Here is an 18094-nt window from a genome sequence, read left to right as displayed (position 1 = left end):
TTGTATGCTTGATTAAAAAAATCAGTTTGAAGTATAATTCATAGTAATTATTATATAAATTTTAAAGTCCTGATTTTTGTTAGTCACTGATATCCCTCCCATGTACTTTCAGGGTGAAAAAGGTTCTGAAGGACCAATTGGCCCACAAGGATTACAAGGCCTGTCAATCAAAGGGGACAAGGTACTGTATACAGGGTGTACAATAGAAACAATTCCAATAAAATTATTTCTGTCATTATTCTTTATGTATGTACATTTTTGAACTGTACACATGACAACTATGCCACACAGATATCCAGTTGATTATAAATCTATTATATGAAACATATATTATTATGTAGGATGAACTATGATCTGAGAAATTCCATTATTTACATTTATAGAAATATTTTACTTATTTGGGTCCTGACATCCAATGACTTCTACAATCAGCAAAGCAGCTTTGAACCCAAACATTATCAAAAGACACCTTTTCTTAGTAAAGAAAATAGTTGTTAAAAATATACTGACTTGACCCTATTCCAGAAGAGCTTATCCATCCTTAGGCTCTCATTCAAAAATATTACCTTAAAATGGGGTTAAAATAAGAGAACTCACTTATGGAAACTAGTATTGATGGCCTCCAGCAAGGACCAAGAGGAATCCACCTATAGTTGAACAAAGGTTCATTGACTCACTACACAGAGGGAGACCACGTACCGTGGGGAACCTACAGTGACTCAGGAAGAAGATGAAATACAAGATATTTCATAGAATTTGGGCTTGTGTTGGATGATTTTGGGGAGTGTTCAAGAAAGTGAGGGTTGGCTCTGGATTTGGATGCTATTAGGAAGTGGGGATAATTTTGAATATTTTAAGGAATCTCATCTAGAAGTTGGGAAAAATGGAGTCAGGCGGAGTCGGGGTGGGGAAGCTTTCCATATTGGAAGCCTTCATTAATTTAGCTGTAATCAAATAAGGCTGCATACAAGAAACTTCCGTTAGATATATTTAAAAATTTATATTATTTTGTAAAAATCTAACTACTATGTACTTAATAATTTCAAAAAATGAAAACCATTTGTTAATTTTAAAGTTAACTTGCCTTTTAATGACTTTGTTGTGTCTGCTTTTTGTTGGAAAGCATTTGAAAATTTGGTTGTAACATGGAGGTCCCCAGTTTCAGTTGATCCTCTAGATGGGTATCAGTCATCTGTGACCTTAAGGGCATCTTGATTTGGGTTAGGTAGGAGAATGTCAGTTCGCAGCAATAAGTGGTTGTAAAGCAAGAAAGCATTTTTTGAGCATGTTGCCAAAGGCATGGGTATTCTACTGCGTTTTTCCATGTTTCAATCGGATCTTTCTTAGCATCAGACAATGACTTTAAAATGTCATCTACTGAGCGCTCAATCAATTTGATCTGTAGTTCTTTAGGTGCCTTGGTGGTATCAACTAGGTGAGGCTGAAATGCTAATTTGAGTGTGATCTCATGATTCTCAAAGTCAATGAAACTTTCATTGTATTCTTCATTGTATTCATCTATAACAGCTGCATACTCTTTAAGTGATTTGCATATATCATCCTGCTCATCAGTGGCCTTTGCTAAGTGGGGAAAATGGTCAATTGAAATCTCCTACTGAAATGTTTTGAAAAAAGATAGCTTTTTTCGAAAGGCTTGGATTTTTTTTTTGCCACATATCATACATAGACTTAGTTTTACCTTGCAAAGAAATATTTAAGTCATTTGGATTCGACATGATATCACGCAGAAATGCTGCATTGCTATAGAAATCTTCTTTCAATAATGCACATTGCTGATTCCATTCTTCATAAAATTTAACTATCTGTTCTCACAGATATAAAATGTTGGCCAACACCTGTCCCTGTGATAGCCAATGCACTTCAGAATGATAATGGCAAATCCACACTGAGTACCTCATTGTTCACCTTTAGCATCTTACCAAACTGATGATGCCATGTTGCATTTGCATGAGTATAGTTAACAATATTCATAACTTGTTGCAAAGTGTCATTTACAGTGTTAGCTTTAGTGTGGAGATTTTGCTGATGCAGGATACAATGAAAAGAAATGAGAACATCTGGATTTGTTAATACTTTTTAAATCTATGCAATAAACCCTTCATGTTTTCCTGTCATGGAGGGTGCGCCATCTGTACATACACTCATGAAATTTACCAAATTCAGTCCAACTTCATGACATTTATCTTGAAAGTTGTTGACGATATCTATTCCTTATGTTCTGTTCGTAAGAGTGCACAAAGCAAGTAACTCTTCATAGCAAAGAAAATCTGTTATGACCTGAATGAAGTATAAAACCTGTGCTGAGTCAGTAGTATCAGTTGATTTATCCAAAGCAATTGAATAATATATATTTTACTTTTCAAGTATTGCATGAAGTTATTCTATTAAGCTGAAGGCTAATTCATGCTGTTGATTAGCTGGGTTCTCCCTGAAAGGCAGTCATTTGTACTTTGAAATGTTATTGGGGTCTAAGCACCCTACAACTTCAACAATGCATTCTTTCCCAATTTCCACATCACTAAATGGCTTCCCTTTTTCCCAAGTATATAAGCTACTATATAAGTTGTTTCAGTGGCATAATTTCTAAGTCTTATTACTGCTTGAAAGAATTATCTTTGCTTTTGTTTTTCATCTTTTAATTTCTGCAATACAACCTTTGTGACTCTCCCTCTAATTTAAAATATTTCTGGTTCTTATGAGTGTTATAATGCTGATGAACATTGAATTTCTTTAATGTTGATATTGCAGTATCACAAAGCAAGCAAATCATCTTTAGCAGAAAGAAGATAATATTGCAATTCCCAATCCTCATTTAAAAATCTGGTTTCTTTCCTTCAGTGTTCTCTTGGTTCTTTGACATGATGAGTTATTAAGCAGACAGAATTAAAAAATACTATTGAGCTGTGCAACTGTTCATAAATTCCACTTCAAACAGAAACACAGTGCACCATTGTCAAAAGCTGATAACAGACTGGCATACTTGATCCCCGTAAACTCTCCCCAACCAGCCTCATGCAGTAGTGGTGCCAGTCAGGCGGGGGAAGTTAGAACTAAATCATGAGCATAGCAGCCGTCAATTTAGCCCTATGGCTTACTAATGTTCTAATTGTGTCGTTCAATCTGGGAGGATTATTTCTTTGATTATTTCTTTGATTATTTCTTTCTTTATTTTTTTCTCTGTTATTTTAAATATGTTCATTTTAGAAATAAAATAAAAATATAAAAGAGGAACAAAAATGTACTACTAATAATAAAATGACTTGTTCTGTAAAATTTGCCCCTGGCTGAGTCATAATTGGTAAAGAAGTAGCAGTCACTCATTTTCATCAATATCGGAGGATGTTTGACCGTTTGGAGGGTTTGGACAGTGTTTGTTGTTTTTGTCTGTGCTCAGACATGGTTGTGGAGTGGTCTTGCATTTTTCTTGGTCCATCACAGTCATGAGATGGCCTTATCTGATGTTGACAATCTGTAAAACGGTATATATTCAGCTCCATAGCCTACTGCCAGGGTCAGGTCAGCTCCTGGCTGTCAGGGGTTGCTTTTCTTTTTCTCATTAGTTATTTATGGTCTTTAAAATAGCTGCAAGTTACACCAGATTATAAATGGGAGTCAGGCTAGTAATAGCAACTACTGGAGATCAATAAGGCCCTAAAGAGCAGTGGAAGTGAAGCTTCCAGAGAGGGAGGGGATATAAGAAATATGCCCCACACAGAGACCTCGCATCAGCTGGGAGTCATTTATATGTCAACCTTGAAGCATATCATTATCATATGTTATATTAGAATAACAATTGATATTCATGATTATCTCAAGTGTTGGGCTTCAGTCTTGAATGACTTACGACGTTCTTTATTTACTGGTAGTTATCTCTTCTGGCTGTCTGTATTTAAATAGTAGTGATAATGATAAATAGTGAGTTATATAAATTTTGTATGTAATACAATTCTTCGTTCACATCATTCAGCTCTGGTTGTAACTGCAGCTCCAAAATACTCCAAAAAGTATGTAAGATGTTCTTTGTTCCTTTGGAGCAGTGAGAACTGAGTACAATGGAACCATTGTTTTATGAGTTCAGTAAGTTAACTTTTTCAGGTGGTGTTGTGACATGGTGCTTACATTTTTACATCTGGAGCTCATGCAAAGAAAACACTTTAAAATATCAGGACATTATCACATAGCACAGCTTTTGTCTGCTGTTCCCTTACCAACTCAATACCATTTCCCTTTTTCCTTCCTCCTTTCTTCATTTTTTATTCTTTTACAGATAACAGTAGATTCAGAGACTTTGGTGTCTGAGATTCAAATGATAAGATAAACTCCCCTATGATAAGGGCTCTAAAATATATATAATTGATACAAAACAAAGAAGTAGTTATGAGAAAGATATTTAAGGTGTAAATAACACTGCAAAAGAGGGGCGCTCTCTTATGTGTTTATTGAAGATTTGCAGAATAGTGGTTATGAGTTGGTTCTGGAGTCAGAGACTGGACTTGAATCTCACCTCGGCCATCTGACACTTGTGTGACCTGGGGTGAGTTATTTAAGCTCATCTGGAAAACAGGGATGCCCCCTTCAGAGAGTGTTGTGAGGATTACAGGAGATAAAGCATGAAAAGCATTTAGCATAATGGCTAATAATTCATCTCTGAATCAGAACTTGACTCTATTATGTTTTCCTTCCACCATGTTTATTTAGACCAATGGTTGACACAAATGAAACACTGAGAAGCACATTCCAGGGCATATCTTAATGCGGGTTCTATATACTTTAACATTGTATAAAGTTTGATCTAATGATATGTTTTTGTTCATAAAAATATGTATTTGGCCCAGACATTGGCAAACTATGAGCCTGGCTGCCTGTTTTTGTAAATAAGATGTTATTGGAACACAGGCACGCCTGTTCATTTGTATATTGTCTGTAGCTACTTTTGCACTACCAAAGCAGCATTGATCAATTATGCAAGAGATGTTATTATGGCTCTGAAGCCAAAAATATTTACTATCCAACTGCTTAAGAACAAGTTTTATAACCCCAATGTAGTCTAAATAAAATTGCCATTACATTAAGTGCCTTAAGCATGTTGCCCAATCCAATGGTCCATTCTCAGCTGTCAACTTACTTGACCTGCCAGTAGCATTTGACAGATGGATCCCTCAGCTTCCTGAAACACTCTCTTCTCTTAGTCTCCCTGGCTGCTCTTTCTCAGTCTCCACTGCTGTGTCTTCTTCATCTCTCTGACCTCTAAATGGGGTACTTAAAGGGCTCTGTCCTTGGACCTTCTCTTTTTTTCTATCTACTTGGCAAATTCACTCAATCATGGCTTTAAATACCTGACTGAGGGCTCCCAACCAGCCCAGACCTTTGCTACCTACTTGGTGTCTCCACTTAGATGTCCGTTTTAGGCATTTCAAACTTGTATCTAAAACTGAGCTCCTGATATCACCCCCTCCATCCCCACCCAGGCTTCTCCTTGGTAAGTGACAACTCTATTCTTCCAAGGACCTTGGAGACATCTTAGAGTCCTCTCAATCCAGCAAATCCTGTCGGTTCTACCTTCAAAATACATGAGGGTCTGAATACTGCCCACCCCCTCCGCTACCAACACGCTGGTGCACACCCCCACCATCTCTCATGTAGATTTCCCTTCTGTCTATTCTCAATACAGCTTCTGACTTAGCCTTAAAAACTAAGATCTTTGCCTTCTCGGCTAAATGGATTCTCATCTCCCTGAGAGAAAAGTCCTTACAATGGCCTCAAAGGCCCTGTTGATTCTTTGGCCTGACCCTGCTGCCATAGTCCTCTGCTTCCATTGTCTACCACTCACTGTCATGGTCACGGCTGCCCTGCACTGTCTCCTTGCTGTTCTGGAACATGCCAGCAATCATCCTTGCACTGGCTGTTTGCTTTTCCTCCAAGTGTCTACCTGTCTTAATTCTTCTCATCAGTGAGGCCATCCCTGGCCATCTTATCCAAAATTATCACTGCCTCTCTCCTTCCTTGATTGATTTTTATCCGTCCGTCTTGTTTATTATCTTTGGTGCCCCCCTAGCAAAATGTAAGCTCTATTGAGAACAGCGATTTTGGGGTGTTTTGGTCACTGCTGTTTCTCCAGTATTTGGAACAGTTCCTGGCACATACTGGGTACTCAACAAATACTTGTATGAAGACTCAAAGAATGAATGAATGATATTGTTTTTTTTACGGATAACTCTCACTTTGTTTTCTCAAATTCATGGAAGGAGAAGGTGGGGCTCTTTAATTTTGTTGCATTCACCTGAGATCATTCTTTAATTTTCAAAATGCATTTTAGATATGTTTTGGCAGAAAATGGTGTTTAGAAAATTTTAAAATAGTTTTCATTAGTTTCTCTCAAATTCCAGTTTTCTTGTACCCTATGAATTTTATACTTTTAAATATTTCTGTTGTGATCCTCATAGGAAGTGTTTGTGTCATTATAATAATAACTATTCAGGAATTTTTGGTTGTGAGAAATGAGTGATAACTCCAAGTTGGTGAGCAAGCTGATGCAAATGCTCACCAATTTAGACTAAATAGCAAAAATGTCATTTACTATTTTGGCAAATTTAAACTATAAATTGCTTCAAAGGAATGAAATGAAGTTTTATAATTTTCCATGTTGAACTTTTTTTATAATGTAAGGATAGATTTTAATCTAGCCTGATTCCAGATTAGCAAAATATGAAAGAATAAGGTTTTATTTTATTTAAAACCTTATTTTATTGTTATATTTCTGACTTATTTTCTATACAGGGGGATTTAGGACCTGTGGGGCCCCAAGGACCAATTGGCATGCCTGGAATTGGGAGTCAAGGGGAACAGGTAATTAATTCTTTCTTCCTTTGCTTTCAGTACAGAACATTCTGGCCCAAACTTGGTGTTCACTGAAGGCAGTCCTGCAAACATCCATGAGTATATTTGACAGTCAAATTGCAATGGAGTAGAAGTCTAGAAGAAAATGTAGGGAAGGATAAGCTGGTTTCATAAGAAGATTTTATGTTTTAGAACTTCCAAAGACAATTTATTAAAAAATAACTTGTGTGTTTCATGATGCTGTGAATTTTAACATTAAAACCTAATTAAGGATAAGAGTTTTATATTTTTAGTTTCCATTGGGAGCTATAGTTTATTTACCTGTTTTTTTGTATATTTTTTTCTCCTTGAAGATTTGTAAGTGATTAAATTCCACTCTCTCCCAATGGAGTAGAGTAGTATTTCCCAGACTCTAGCCACATACCAATCTAAAAACAAGTATTAAATCTGAGCCTAAGACCAGAGGTAACCACTTAATTTACGGGCCACTCTTTCTGGATAGAAGCAAATCACACATAGGATTTATAAATGACACTGGGCCCCTCTTGGGCAGAAGAAAGGAAGCTGCTTCCAGAATCTTCTGGTAACTTTAGAAAAAGTTGGACAATTGCGTTAAATCTAAATAATGTGAAGATAGCAAACAGTACTATATACTGTTGTTTACCATATGTTTTTACCTATATAGTCTCATTTAATCAAAATGACCCACAAATCCAGACTTATGCTGAATATCCTCTTGACTAGAAAGTGGCAAGTGAGTTTGATTAAAATGTATGATTCAGATGTGAATAATTCTGTTGCCTAGAGAATGCAGAGTGCTTCCTTTATCTAGGGTAGTGGGAGAAGGGAAAAATAAAAAAAGGGGATAATTCCAAATCTCATTGTTGACATTAACTTTGAGTTTATTTCTAACCATCTGCTAATTTACTATTATTATTGGTACATTTTTTTGTTAGCCCAAGAAACGGCAAATTTGGATATGACTCCTTTTTCCACTTCCTTGCCCTTGGCAGAGGTCCTAGTGTAACACACTAGGAGGATTAAGGTGCAGAAGAAGCCAAGATAAATCTGTAAATAAATATTTAGATAATAATTAAGAACTGGATATGTTCTCAAACTTTGTATTATAGTTTATTTGCTGGTTTTAGCAGGGATTATGTTCTGATTCTGGAAGTGGCTGGACAGTGCTGCCATGTCCTGGGTTTTGTGGTGTTCTGGTGCTGAGTTACCACCACGAAGATAAAAATGAGGTTCCAAGACAAATCTGCCTGTGAACTCTGGACCTCCCACCTGTGGCTTCCTGTTGCCTTTAATGCTGGTCCTTGATGGAGGTTGTTTTTCTTCAGCTGTAAAAAAAAATTCTAACTTCTTTCATTTTCAATGTTCTTCTTATCCTTAATTTGACATGTTTATCAATTGAACTCTTGTTACATTAGATCTTCCCATTTCTCTTATAAAAATGAATTTTCTCCCTCATCTGCTTATGAAGGAACTTTTGTTTCCAGGAACGTGTTTACAATATCTCTCAAATGGCCCCCAGATTTTCATTAAATATTAATATTTCGAGCCTTGATCACCTCGGATCTAAAGTGAAAGATAAATAAAATATAAATATAAATAACTGCATATACACATGTACACATACATATTTGCACATCCCTTTTTATACCCACAATGTGAAATAGGAATCCAAGTGTTTGAACATTCTTCAGTTTGGTGTCTGCTGACTATTGCTTCTTAGAGGTTAGATCAAACCTTCAATTTATTTATTAATAACATCCTGATACATGTCAATTGGCACAAATAGGATATAGGTTTGCCTGCATGTGATAGAGCTATGAAATGGGTAAACAATTTCATAGTTAAGATGTAATTTTATTGCTCTTATTTAAAACTCCAAGGTGTGTGGTGGCTCTATTCATCGGTGTCCTCAGGGATTCAGACTTCTTCATTCTTGCTAGTCTGCCATCCTGAAGGTCCTTTCCTCATCCCCACAATCCTGGATGGCCACTATATCTTCATTCCAGCCACTGGGGAAGGGGAAAAGAGAAGGAGAAGGCATACCTCTTCCTTTAGCAGGAACCGGAAATTGCACACATCAATCCATTCACATCCCATTGGCCAGAATCTAGTCCACATGACCACACCTGGCTGCAGCCAGGACTGAGAAATGTGGTCTTTGTTCTAGGCAGCCGTGTGAGCCAGTTAAAATTTTTCTTACTGCAGACAAAGGGAAGAATGCATATTATAGTTCAACTAGCACACCCCATTTGACAAACATTTATTGAGTATGAGTAATCTATTGTGGAGTGTGAACTAAATTTTTACTTTAGAGGATTTGAAACTACTCTTATCTAAATGTCTTCTTTTTTTGTTTACCATATATAATATTTTCTTTTTCTCTTACTATTCCAGATAGTTCTTTATCTTTGGTTTTCAATAGTTTGGTTATAATAGGCATTTGTATAATTTTTCTACGTTTTTCCATTTTATTGTTTATTGAGCTTCTTAAAAAGACATTTGTCTTTTACCAAATTTGGGAATTTGTTGGCATCAAATGCCTTCCTCCCTGGGAAGTCTCTTCTAGGACTACAATGACGTGAATGTTAGACCATTTGGTGTTGTCTCACAGATCCTGGAGTCTCAGTTTATTTTTCAAACCTCCTTAATTTACTGTCTTCATATTGGGCAATGTTTATTAATTTGTATTTCTATTTACTATCTCCTTCATCAGTCCTCCATTTTACTATTTAACCCATATAATAAATTATTTACTAATTTAAAGATATTCATTTTTCAAACATTAAAGTTTCCATTTAGATATTTTCTTTTACAGTTTCCATTTCTCTGCTGAGAATTTAATGCCTTCAAAATTTCACTGATACTATTTTTCAAAATTTTATTTTAAAGGGAATCCAAGGTCCTGTTGGTCCACCTGGTCCACAAGGGCCGCCAGGACAAGGCTCACCTGGTTCCAAGGTAACTTTCTAAGTGAGAGAAGAGTTTAATATATCTACGTTATAATTGCTGTTTTCTGGCCAATGCCAGTGCATTTGGAAGAGAACAGATAGAATAAACTTAAAAATCAGAGATCTCTACTTATTGTAAAATGTTACTGATATTCATAGCAATTTAAAAATATGATATATATTCTTTATGCTTTAAGAAACTTTTAGTTACACAGTCTTCATTTTTTTTTATTATTATTATTGTTATTGTTACTTTCACTTACGAGACTCTATTCCAGCAACTCAAGTAGTAATCTCAGTAGAGAGTACCAGTGACTATGTACTTCTCTGTGTTGGTTAATTTTCATTCTTACTAGGATTCTCACAGTAGATCCAACTACCAAAACCTTAAAGAGATGGTGTCACAAATGACCAAGCAAATAAAATTTTTCTGTGAATTTGGGAATCAAATTATCTCCTAAATTGGAACTATTATTTACCCCTTGAGGAGAAGTATGTCACTTTTATTATTTAACTAACTATCCTTACTTAATGTTGCTTCCAATAATTACTAATCATTGTTAAATAAATAAAATACTTCTCTGAGACTATTTGTCTTCGAGCATACCCAGAGCTGTCTATGTGAGCAGCAGCTCAACAGAACACCATTGCTGTCCTTGCGACTTTTGACTTGGACCTCATCATTGAAACCACAGGTTGTTTCCTCTGGTTATGATACTACTCTGGATCTGCTGTCACTTGGCCTCTCACGTGTCAATTTCAGTTGTTCTGGAATGTGACTGCCTACCTTTTCCAGGTTCCCTCCACAGGGGCTCCTTAAAATCAACTTTGTGCAAATCAGTTTTAAATTTTTGTCTGACCTATATTTTAAGTCAGACCATATATATAATATACGCATATATTCCATATACCAAATTGGGTGAAAATCTATCCATCTGAAGGAATTTCAGGTAATATATATATGAATTGAACACATGAAACTGTTTTATCTTACTTTGTTGATATAAGATAGCTCCTAAGAGATTAAAATAGGAATATATTATTATTATTTGCTGCTATATTCAAATACTCTTTCCTTACTAGGGAGAAGTAGGTCAAATGGGACCTACAGGCCCTAGAGGACCAATGGGAGTTGGAATACAAGGTCCAAAGGTGAGTTGACCATGCTGCTCAGAAGTGATTTGATAATTTATGTAATATTATATAAGATTTATTTTATATCCAAATGCAACACAGATCATGTATGTGCCATCTAACTGTATATAACGTCTTTCTTTTAACTTTTTAAATGGGGCTACTACTACCACAAAAGTTATATTTACACATATGGCTTGCCCAATATTTCTATTGGACGGTGTTACTTTAAAATATATACTCCACTGGAACAGGTATCTTGGTTCTCTTGTTTATTAGTGAATCCTCAGCTTTGGGGACATGATAGGTACTCATTAAATACTGTTGAATAAATGAATGAATCCTTAGTTTATCCTTCACAATTTCTGTAACTTATTTGAAGTTGTATAGGACCTAGCTAACCATGTTGAGCACTAAACTTCCCCATTGTCCTGTTGTCATTGTCATTATTTTTACAATAATTTGAGCATTAGAAGAATATGTAAGATGTAGGTCTAAGAAGAATATATATGTTACATATATAAACATAAAATTATAAAGGATAAAAATGTATTAATATAGTAATAATAGTAGCCATTTTGCATGGTATTGATGTGTTACACAATATGCTAAGTACTAAGTATGACATGCAAATGAGTATACATATATGTAGTATATACATATATGTATATATGTATACACACATATTCTTTTATATATATGTCAATTTCAGAGAGGCCACATGCACTATAATAAGGCTTCACAGTTAGACTACCTCAGTTCAACTCTCAGTTTCACCACTTATTACATGTGCAATCTTAAGCTTCTCTTACTTTAAAAAATGAATTATTTTAAATATACTTGCAAATATAGAGAAAATACAAAGAAATGGTATGTATTCCACAGCCCAGATTTATCAAATGTTAACATTGTGCCCTACTGACTCTAGGGTTTTTTTTATTTTAATTTTTTGAGATGGGGTCTTGCTCTGTCACCCTGACTAAAGTACAGTGGCATTATCATAACTCATTGCAGCCTCAAACTCCTGGGCTCAAGTATCCTCCTGCCTCAGCCTCCTGAGTAGCTGGGACTACAGGCACCACCACACCTGGCTAATTTTTTTTATTTTTAATAGAGATAGGGTCTCACTCTTGCTTAGGCTGGTCTCGAACTCCTGACCTCAAGCAATCCTCCTTCCTTGGCCTTCCAGAGTGTTAGGATTACAGGCATGAGCCACTGCGCCTGGCCCTTATCTACTAATTCTATCACTGGTATCTTTTTTTGGGTCAGTTTCAATGGATTACTTTTTCTCAACACAATGGGCTATATCTTCCAGCTTTTAAAAATGTTTGATAATTTTTGATTGGTTGCCTGACATTGTGAATTTTACTTTTCTAGGTGCTAGATATTTTTGCATTCCTCTAACTATTTTTGAGCTTTGTTCTTGAATCCTTTTAAGTTATCTGAAAACAGATTGAGCCTTTTGGGTTTTGCTTTTAAGCTTTGTTAGGTAGGACTAGAGCAGCATTTAGTCTAGGATTAATTTTCTCCTACTACTGAGGCAGACCCTTTTTAGAACTCTAATCTATGTCCTCAGAATTGTGAGGTTTTCTTTCTTGTCATTGGGAGTAGGCACCATTCCCGGTCTACTCTCAGTTCTCTCTAATCCTTTAAGTTGGTTCTTTACCATTTGATGCGTTAGAGAGATATCTGAGCTTTTCCTGATTTCTTTATCCCTACACTGTGGCCTGAAAACTTTATTCAGGCAGTAAACTTGGAGGAAATTGTGGCATTTGATTGAAAGCTTAAGTTGCATCTATATATCATAGGCAGACTGGTCTATAATGTTAGTTTTCTTGTCATTATATAATTTTTTCTGTCTAAGATTTATAAGCCTCATAAAATAAATTGGGTAGACTTCCTCTTTTTCTGTTTTTCAGAACTGTTTGTATAAGATAGGAAATACCTGTTCTTCAAAGGTTTAAAAGTTGAGTAAGTCTTGACTGTAAAACCAACTAAGCCTGTGATCTTGGAGAGAGAGGAAGTAGAGACTTTCAATCACTGATTAGATTGATTTAATGGTATTGGTTTATTTGACTTGTCCATTCCTTTTTTATATCATTTATATAATTTATATTTTTCTTGCAGTTATCCATTTATTAATGTTTTCCAATGTATTTGTTTACAATTGTCACAGAAATTTTCTGTGATTAAAAAAATACTATGTATATAGTTACACTTCATTTCATTCCTAATACCATTTATTGGTGCATTTTTAAATATTAATAATTCCTGTTAGAGGCTTACTAATTTTTATTAGTTTTTTAACATGTATTACTTTTTAATTTTGTGAATCTTCTTTTTGTTTTCAAGTTTATTATTTTCTTCTCTCATCTTTATCACATCCTTCTATTTATTTTTAGGATTGTTGTGTTTTTATTTCCACTAGCTTTTTTAGGTCAGTTATGACTTTCAATTACTTTCAAAAAATTTTTTTGCTATTAATAAGGGCAGTAAGGACACTTTTATCCTGCTTGAAAGTACCATGTATTTTTTTTTCTGAACACTTCAAAAGATTTATTCTTAATCATAAATTAACTTGAAACCAAGTAGAATTATTGAATATTAGAGCTGGAAGTGGTAGTAGGGCCCCAATTTTTCATTTCACTTTTATATTATTTTCCTACAGTTGATGGAAACTGGATGGCTTAAAACAACAGAAATTGATTGTCTCACAGTTCTAGAGACTAGAAGTTCAAAATCAAGGTGTCTGTAGGGCCATACTTCTTCCAACACCTGTAAAGGAGAATCTTTGTTTCTTCTTAGCTCCTGGGGATGGCTTCGATCCTTGGCATCCGTTGGCTTGCAGCTGCATCACTTCCATCTTTGCCTCTGTTGTCACATGGTCCTCTCTCTGTATGTCTGTCTTCATGTGGCATTTTCCTCTTAGAAGGACACTAGTCATACTGAATTAGGGCCCACTCTAATGGCTTCATTTTAACTTGATTATATCTGCAAAGACCCTATTTCCAACTAAGGATACATTCACAGGTGCCAAGAGTTAGGATATCAACATATATTTGGGGGGGGGGCGGGTCATAGTTCAACCTATCACAACAGAATCCAAAACTAAGGCCCAGAGAGGATAAGAAACTTGCCCAAGGTCAAATAGTTCAATCATTATTAATTAGTAATAAGATTTGTTTGAAGCTTTTCACAGACACTATAAATATATTAATTGCAAGTACCTCAATATGGAGTGCATGATATGTTATATAAACTTCCAGGAAATAAAATCTTTGTTGATCCACCAGGGGGAGCCAGGCTCAATAGGGCTCCCAGGACAACCAGGAGTACCAGGAGAAGATGGAGCTGCAGGGAAGAAGGTAACACCAAGTTTTTCATATTACTGGAGTAAAAACTATTGTGCAAAACTGATGTCTTGGTCCTGCAGGAGCTCAGATTAAACCATCCAGGACAAACTTGGTCTCCTTAAAAAAATATCCCATGATCCTAAATTTCCCTTTTCACTCCCCGCCCTGCCCCCACCCCCAAAAGAATGCTCATTTAATGACTGAGATAGCATCTCATGTCCTCTGCCTTTTCTCTGGTGTTTTGGCTTTGGTGTTCTCCAGTAACCTAATTCCTTCAGGATTTCTAGAAAGCACATTAATTTAAACTTAAGAGAAACACACTTTTTTTCCTCTCTCCAAAAGGAGAGTCTGTAAATGCATCCAGGAAATAAGGTCATTGTAAGGATTTTCTGAAGTATTTTGAGTTGACATTTGAAGTATTCATTTTGCAATAAAAGTAGTGAAAAACAGCAGATGTAAAGGCTGAAGGTCTTCCTTGTTTAAAAAAAATCTGCTGAATGTGAATGAAGAGCCAAAGGAAAGTGAGCTTATTTGCTTTGGAAATTGGCTGAGAAATTGGACTTTTTCATGATATTCCAGCTGCTGAGTTAAACTTGAAATTGATGTTACTTTGTTCAAGCTGGTAAACTTCCAAATTAATTTTGAGACTAGAGTGAAGGTCTAGTCTGTTTTGGAGCTTCTCAGCTGAATCCACTGGCAATAAGAGAAGACAAGGGGGAATTATCCACACTTGTCTATGGAGAGTCAGCTGAGATGTCAGTATCATTTCTTCTAGGGAGAAGCCGGGCTTCCGGGAACAAGAGGGCCAGAAGGACTGCCTGGAAAAGGACAGCCTGGCTCCAAGGTATGGAAATGACAGAGTGTTGGGGGAAACAGCCTGTGTGTGTTCTGGTCTTCATACTAAGAAGCCAACTTAGGAGAGATTTGATCGTTATTCTTGCTATGTCAAATGTATTTATGTCTGGCTTAAAATTATGAATACTGTTTTGTGAGCTTTTGGAAGACAGCAAGTATATGTTATTAATTTTTATTTTCCTAACATCTATTATAGGACCCAGCATATAGAAGAATTCGACATGTGTTTTCTCAATAAATGGTCAGATTGACATTTAAAAAACACATAGGAAGGAAAAGAAGGCTTGTGAGATATCTTTGAGATTTGATAGTCCATAAATTTTCTTCAAATATTTATAGAATCTCACTCAATAATGAGAAATTTCATCTTATTAAATGAAAATTTCACTTCATAACTTGTCATAAATTTATTTTACACTCTGTAGAAATGCTAGTTGAATAACATCTTTACATGTCAAGATGAGAATATATAATACAAATTCACCAACAGGATGAGGTCACTAGTGATATAACCTACAGCCTCTAAGGGCCAGATGTTCCTGCAATTTTTATGTACAGTCATCAATGCTTATATAAAGATGCTTATGGATTATATGAGTCAGGTAAAAATAAATCTATGTACTTATTAGTGTTCTATTTATAGTTTTATTAAAATAGTAATTGATAGCTTAAGAAATCTGTCTTGGAACTATATTAGCTAACATTGAATCCTTCATCTTAAATGTGAAAATCTGAAATTTAAATACATTTTTAGGCTTGAAAATATTTTTATTTACTGACTTACCAGACTATGGGAACCTCTTTTGGGGAAGTAGGGGGACAGGGAACACCTTTTTAACATCATGGAAACTACACTTTTAGAAATATTGGCCTATTAATATTCAGAGAACTAATGTTTTCTAGAATATACTTTTGGAAAATAGACGCTTGGAGTTAATCATTGAAGCTGTGAGAATGAATGATATCTTTGAGAAAGACAGCTGAAGTTTAAACCTCACATTGAGTGTGCCCAGCTCAGCAAAGGAATAACTCCTCATGGTTTGCAGCTGAGGCTATTTAAACATAAATGACTACACCAGGATTTTCAAACTTGAGTATCAGCATAATCACCTCGAGGGCTTGTTAGAACAGATTGCTGGGCCTTACACTCAGCTGGGCCCTCTCAAGTTGGTAGCTGGAGAAAGAACACTCAGAACAGCATAAGCAGAATAGTACCATGTTGGAGAAACCAAGGAGAAAGGGTTTCAAGATGAAAGCAAGGGGTGGTATTAAATGCCACCAATAGGGCGAGCAGAATATATATTGGAAAGAGAGGCCACTAGATTTGTGGCTTTGAGATGATTTGTGGCTTATGGAAGGCTGTTGGAGAAGAGTGATAGGACAATGTTACATAACCTAGGTGTGCCACAGTCCAGTACTGGCCCTTTATTACATATAATTGGGTTCCTGCTATTGCCTTGAGGTAATTTAGATCAATAAGTTACATTAGTGGTAGTGAATGGAAGAAAATATATAGTTGTGGTTGGGTTTTGTCTCTATTGGCAAATGATAATGATGTAATAAATGATATTTGGACATTCAACTTTTTAAAAATACTTTGTTACTGCTCTCCATTAGCATGGACCATGGGGAGTTAATCACACCTCTGTGAATTCTACAGGAGGTCACCTCTTCTTCTAAGTGAAATGTGTGCTTTGCTGATGACTTTAGTATAACCCAGTGGTTCTCAAAATGTGGTCCCTGGACCAGCAGCATCAGCATCACCTGGGAACATGAGACATGCAAATTGTTGGACCTCAGTGAAGACTTACTAAATCAGGAACTCTGGGTGCAGGGCCCAGCAATTGGTGCTGTAACAAGCCCTGCAGGTGATTCTGATGCTTAAGTTGGAAAACCATGGGGTAGTCATTTATATCGTAAATGTTCAAATGGCCTCAGCTGCAAACCACAAGGAGTTATTCCTTTGTTGAGCTGGGCACACACCTGGATATGGTGCCTTGCTGTTGAGCCCTAGTTGAAAGATACTTTTGGCCGGGTGCGGTGGCTCACGGATGGAGGATCGTTTGAGGTCAGGAGTCTGAGACCAGCCTGAGCAAGAGCAAGACCTCCCACCCCTGACCGTTTCTACTAGAAATAGAAAAATTACCCGGGTGTGGTGGCGTACGACTATAATCCCAGCTACTCAGGAGGCTGAGGCAGGAGAATTGCTTGAGCCCAGGATTTTGGGGTTTGAGTTGCTGTGAGCTAGGCTGACACCACAGCACTCTAGCCCAGGTGAGAGAGCTGAGACTCTGTCTCAAAACAAAACAAAACATACTTTTGTAATGCTGTGAGGCTTCTGGTCGAAAGTCAAAGGATTCTTTTGGGGGAGCACTGCCATGCACACCGTGCTGGGAAACAGCTAGAAGTCATAGTCAGTTTCTAGCTCTGCACCAGGTTAATGCTCAAGCATCTTCCTACTAATGAAATTATTGGCCTCCTTTGAGGGAAAGAACTAGACGTCCCACTGAGGAAGAAATAGGATTTTCTTTCTGTGATTCTTTCTGTGATTTTAAAAAGTGTCTCATTTTATGTTTTATAACTGAAATAGCAGGAAAATTGAAAAACAGTATGAAAAAGTATAGATAGCTCTTTTTTCTAAAACTGTGAATGTTTCAGAACCATCTGTTAATAGACTAAGGGTGCAAAAGAACTGCAAATTCAAATTAAAGCTCCCAAAGAAAGATACAGAACTAAGATTTTTAAGAAATATTAAATCATATTGAATAAATGAAGACTGAACCATTCTGAAGTTATCCAATCTGCTTAATAACATTGATAAACCCTGCATAACTAAGCAGTGCTCAGGGCACATCACTTTAAAATTGGTATTAGTTGAGAATCTGACTCTGATATGGTCATTATTAGGTTAGGGAGGGTTTGTTA

At 36.1% G+C, this 18094-nt stretch overlaps 1 protein-coding gene across 1 annotated transcript in view; it reads left to right on the top strand.

Moving 5' to 3' along the window:
• COL28A1 (collagen type XXVIII alpha 1 chain) overlaps window positions 1-18094 on the top strand; it is a 155067-nt gene that overhangs the window by 56735 nt on the left and 80238 nt on the right. Inside the window, exons 15-20 of the mRNA XM_045564028.1 lie at window positions 113-181; window positions 6799-6867; window positions 9769-9837; window positions 10911-10979; window positions 14255-14326; window positions 15090-15158. Of these exons, the coding sequence (XP_045419984.1) occupies window positions 113-181; window positions 6799-6867; window positions 9769-9837; window positions 10911-10979; window positions 14255-14326; window positions 15090-15158 (417 nt within the window). The remainder of the gene's footprint in view (window positions 1-112; window positions 182-6798; window positions 6868-9768; window positions 9838-10910; window positions 10980-14254; window positions 14327-15089; window positions 15159-18094) is intronic.

Source organism: Lemur catta, chromosome 11 (assembly GCF_020740605.2).
Source record: "Lemur catta isolate mLemCat1 chromosome 11, mLemCat1.pri, whole genome shotgun sequence".
NCBI classification, from domain to species: Eukaryota; Metazoa; Chordata; class Mammalia; order Primates; family Lemuridae; genus Lemur; species Lemur catta.
Note: the sequence above shows the minus strand (reverse complement) of the source record. Positions and strands in the feature narration are given on the sequence as shown.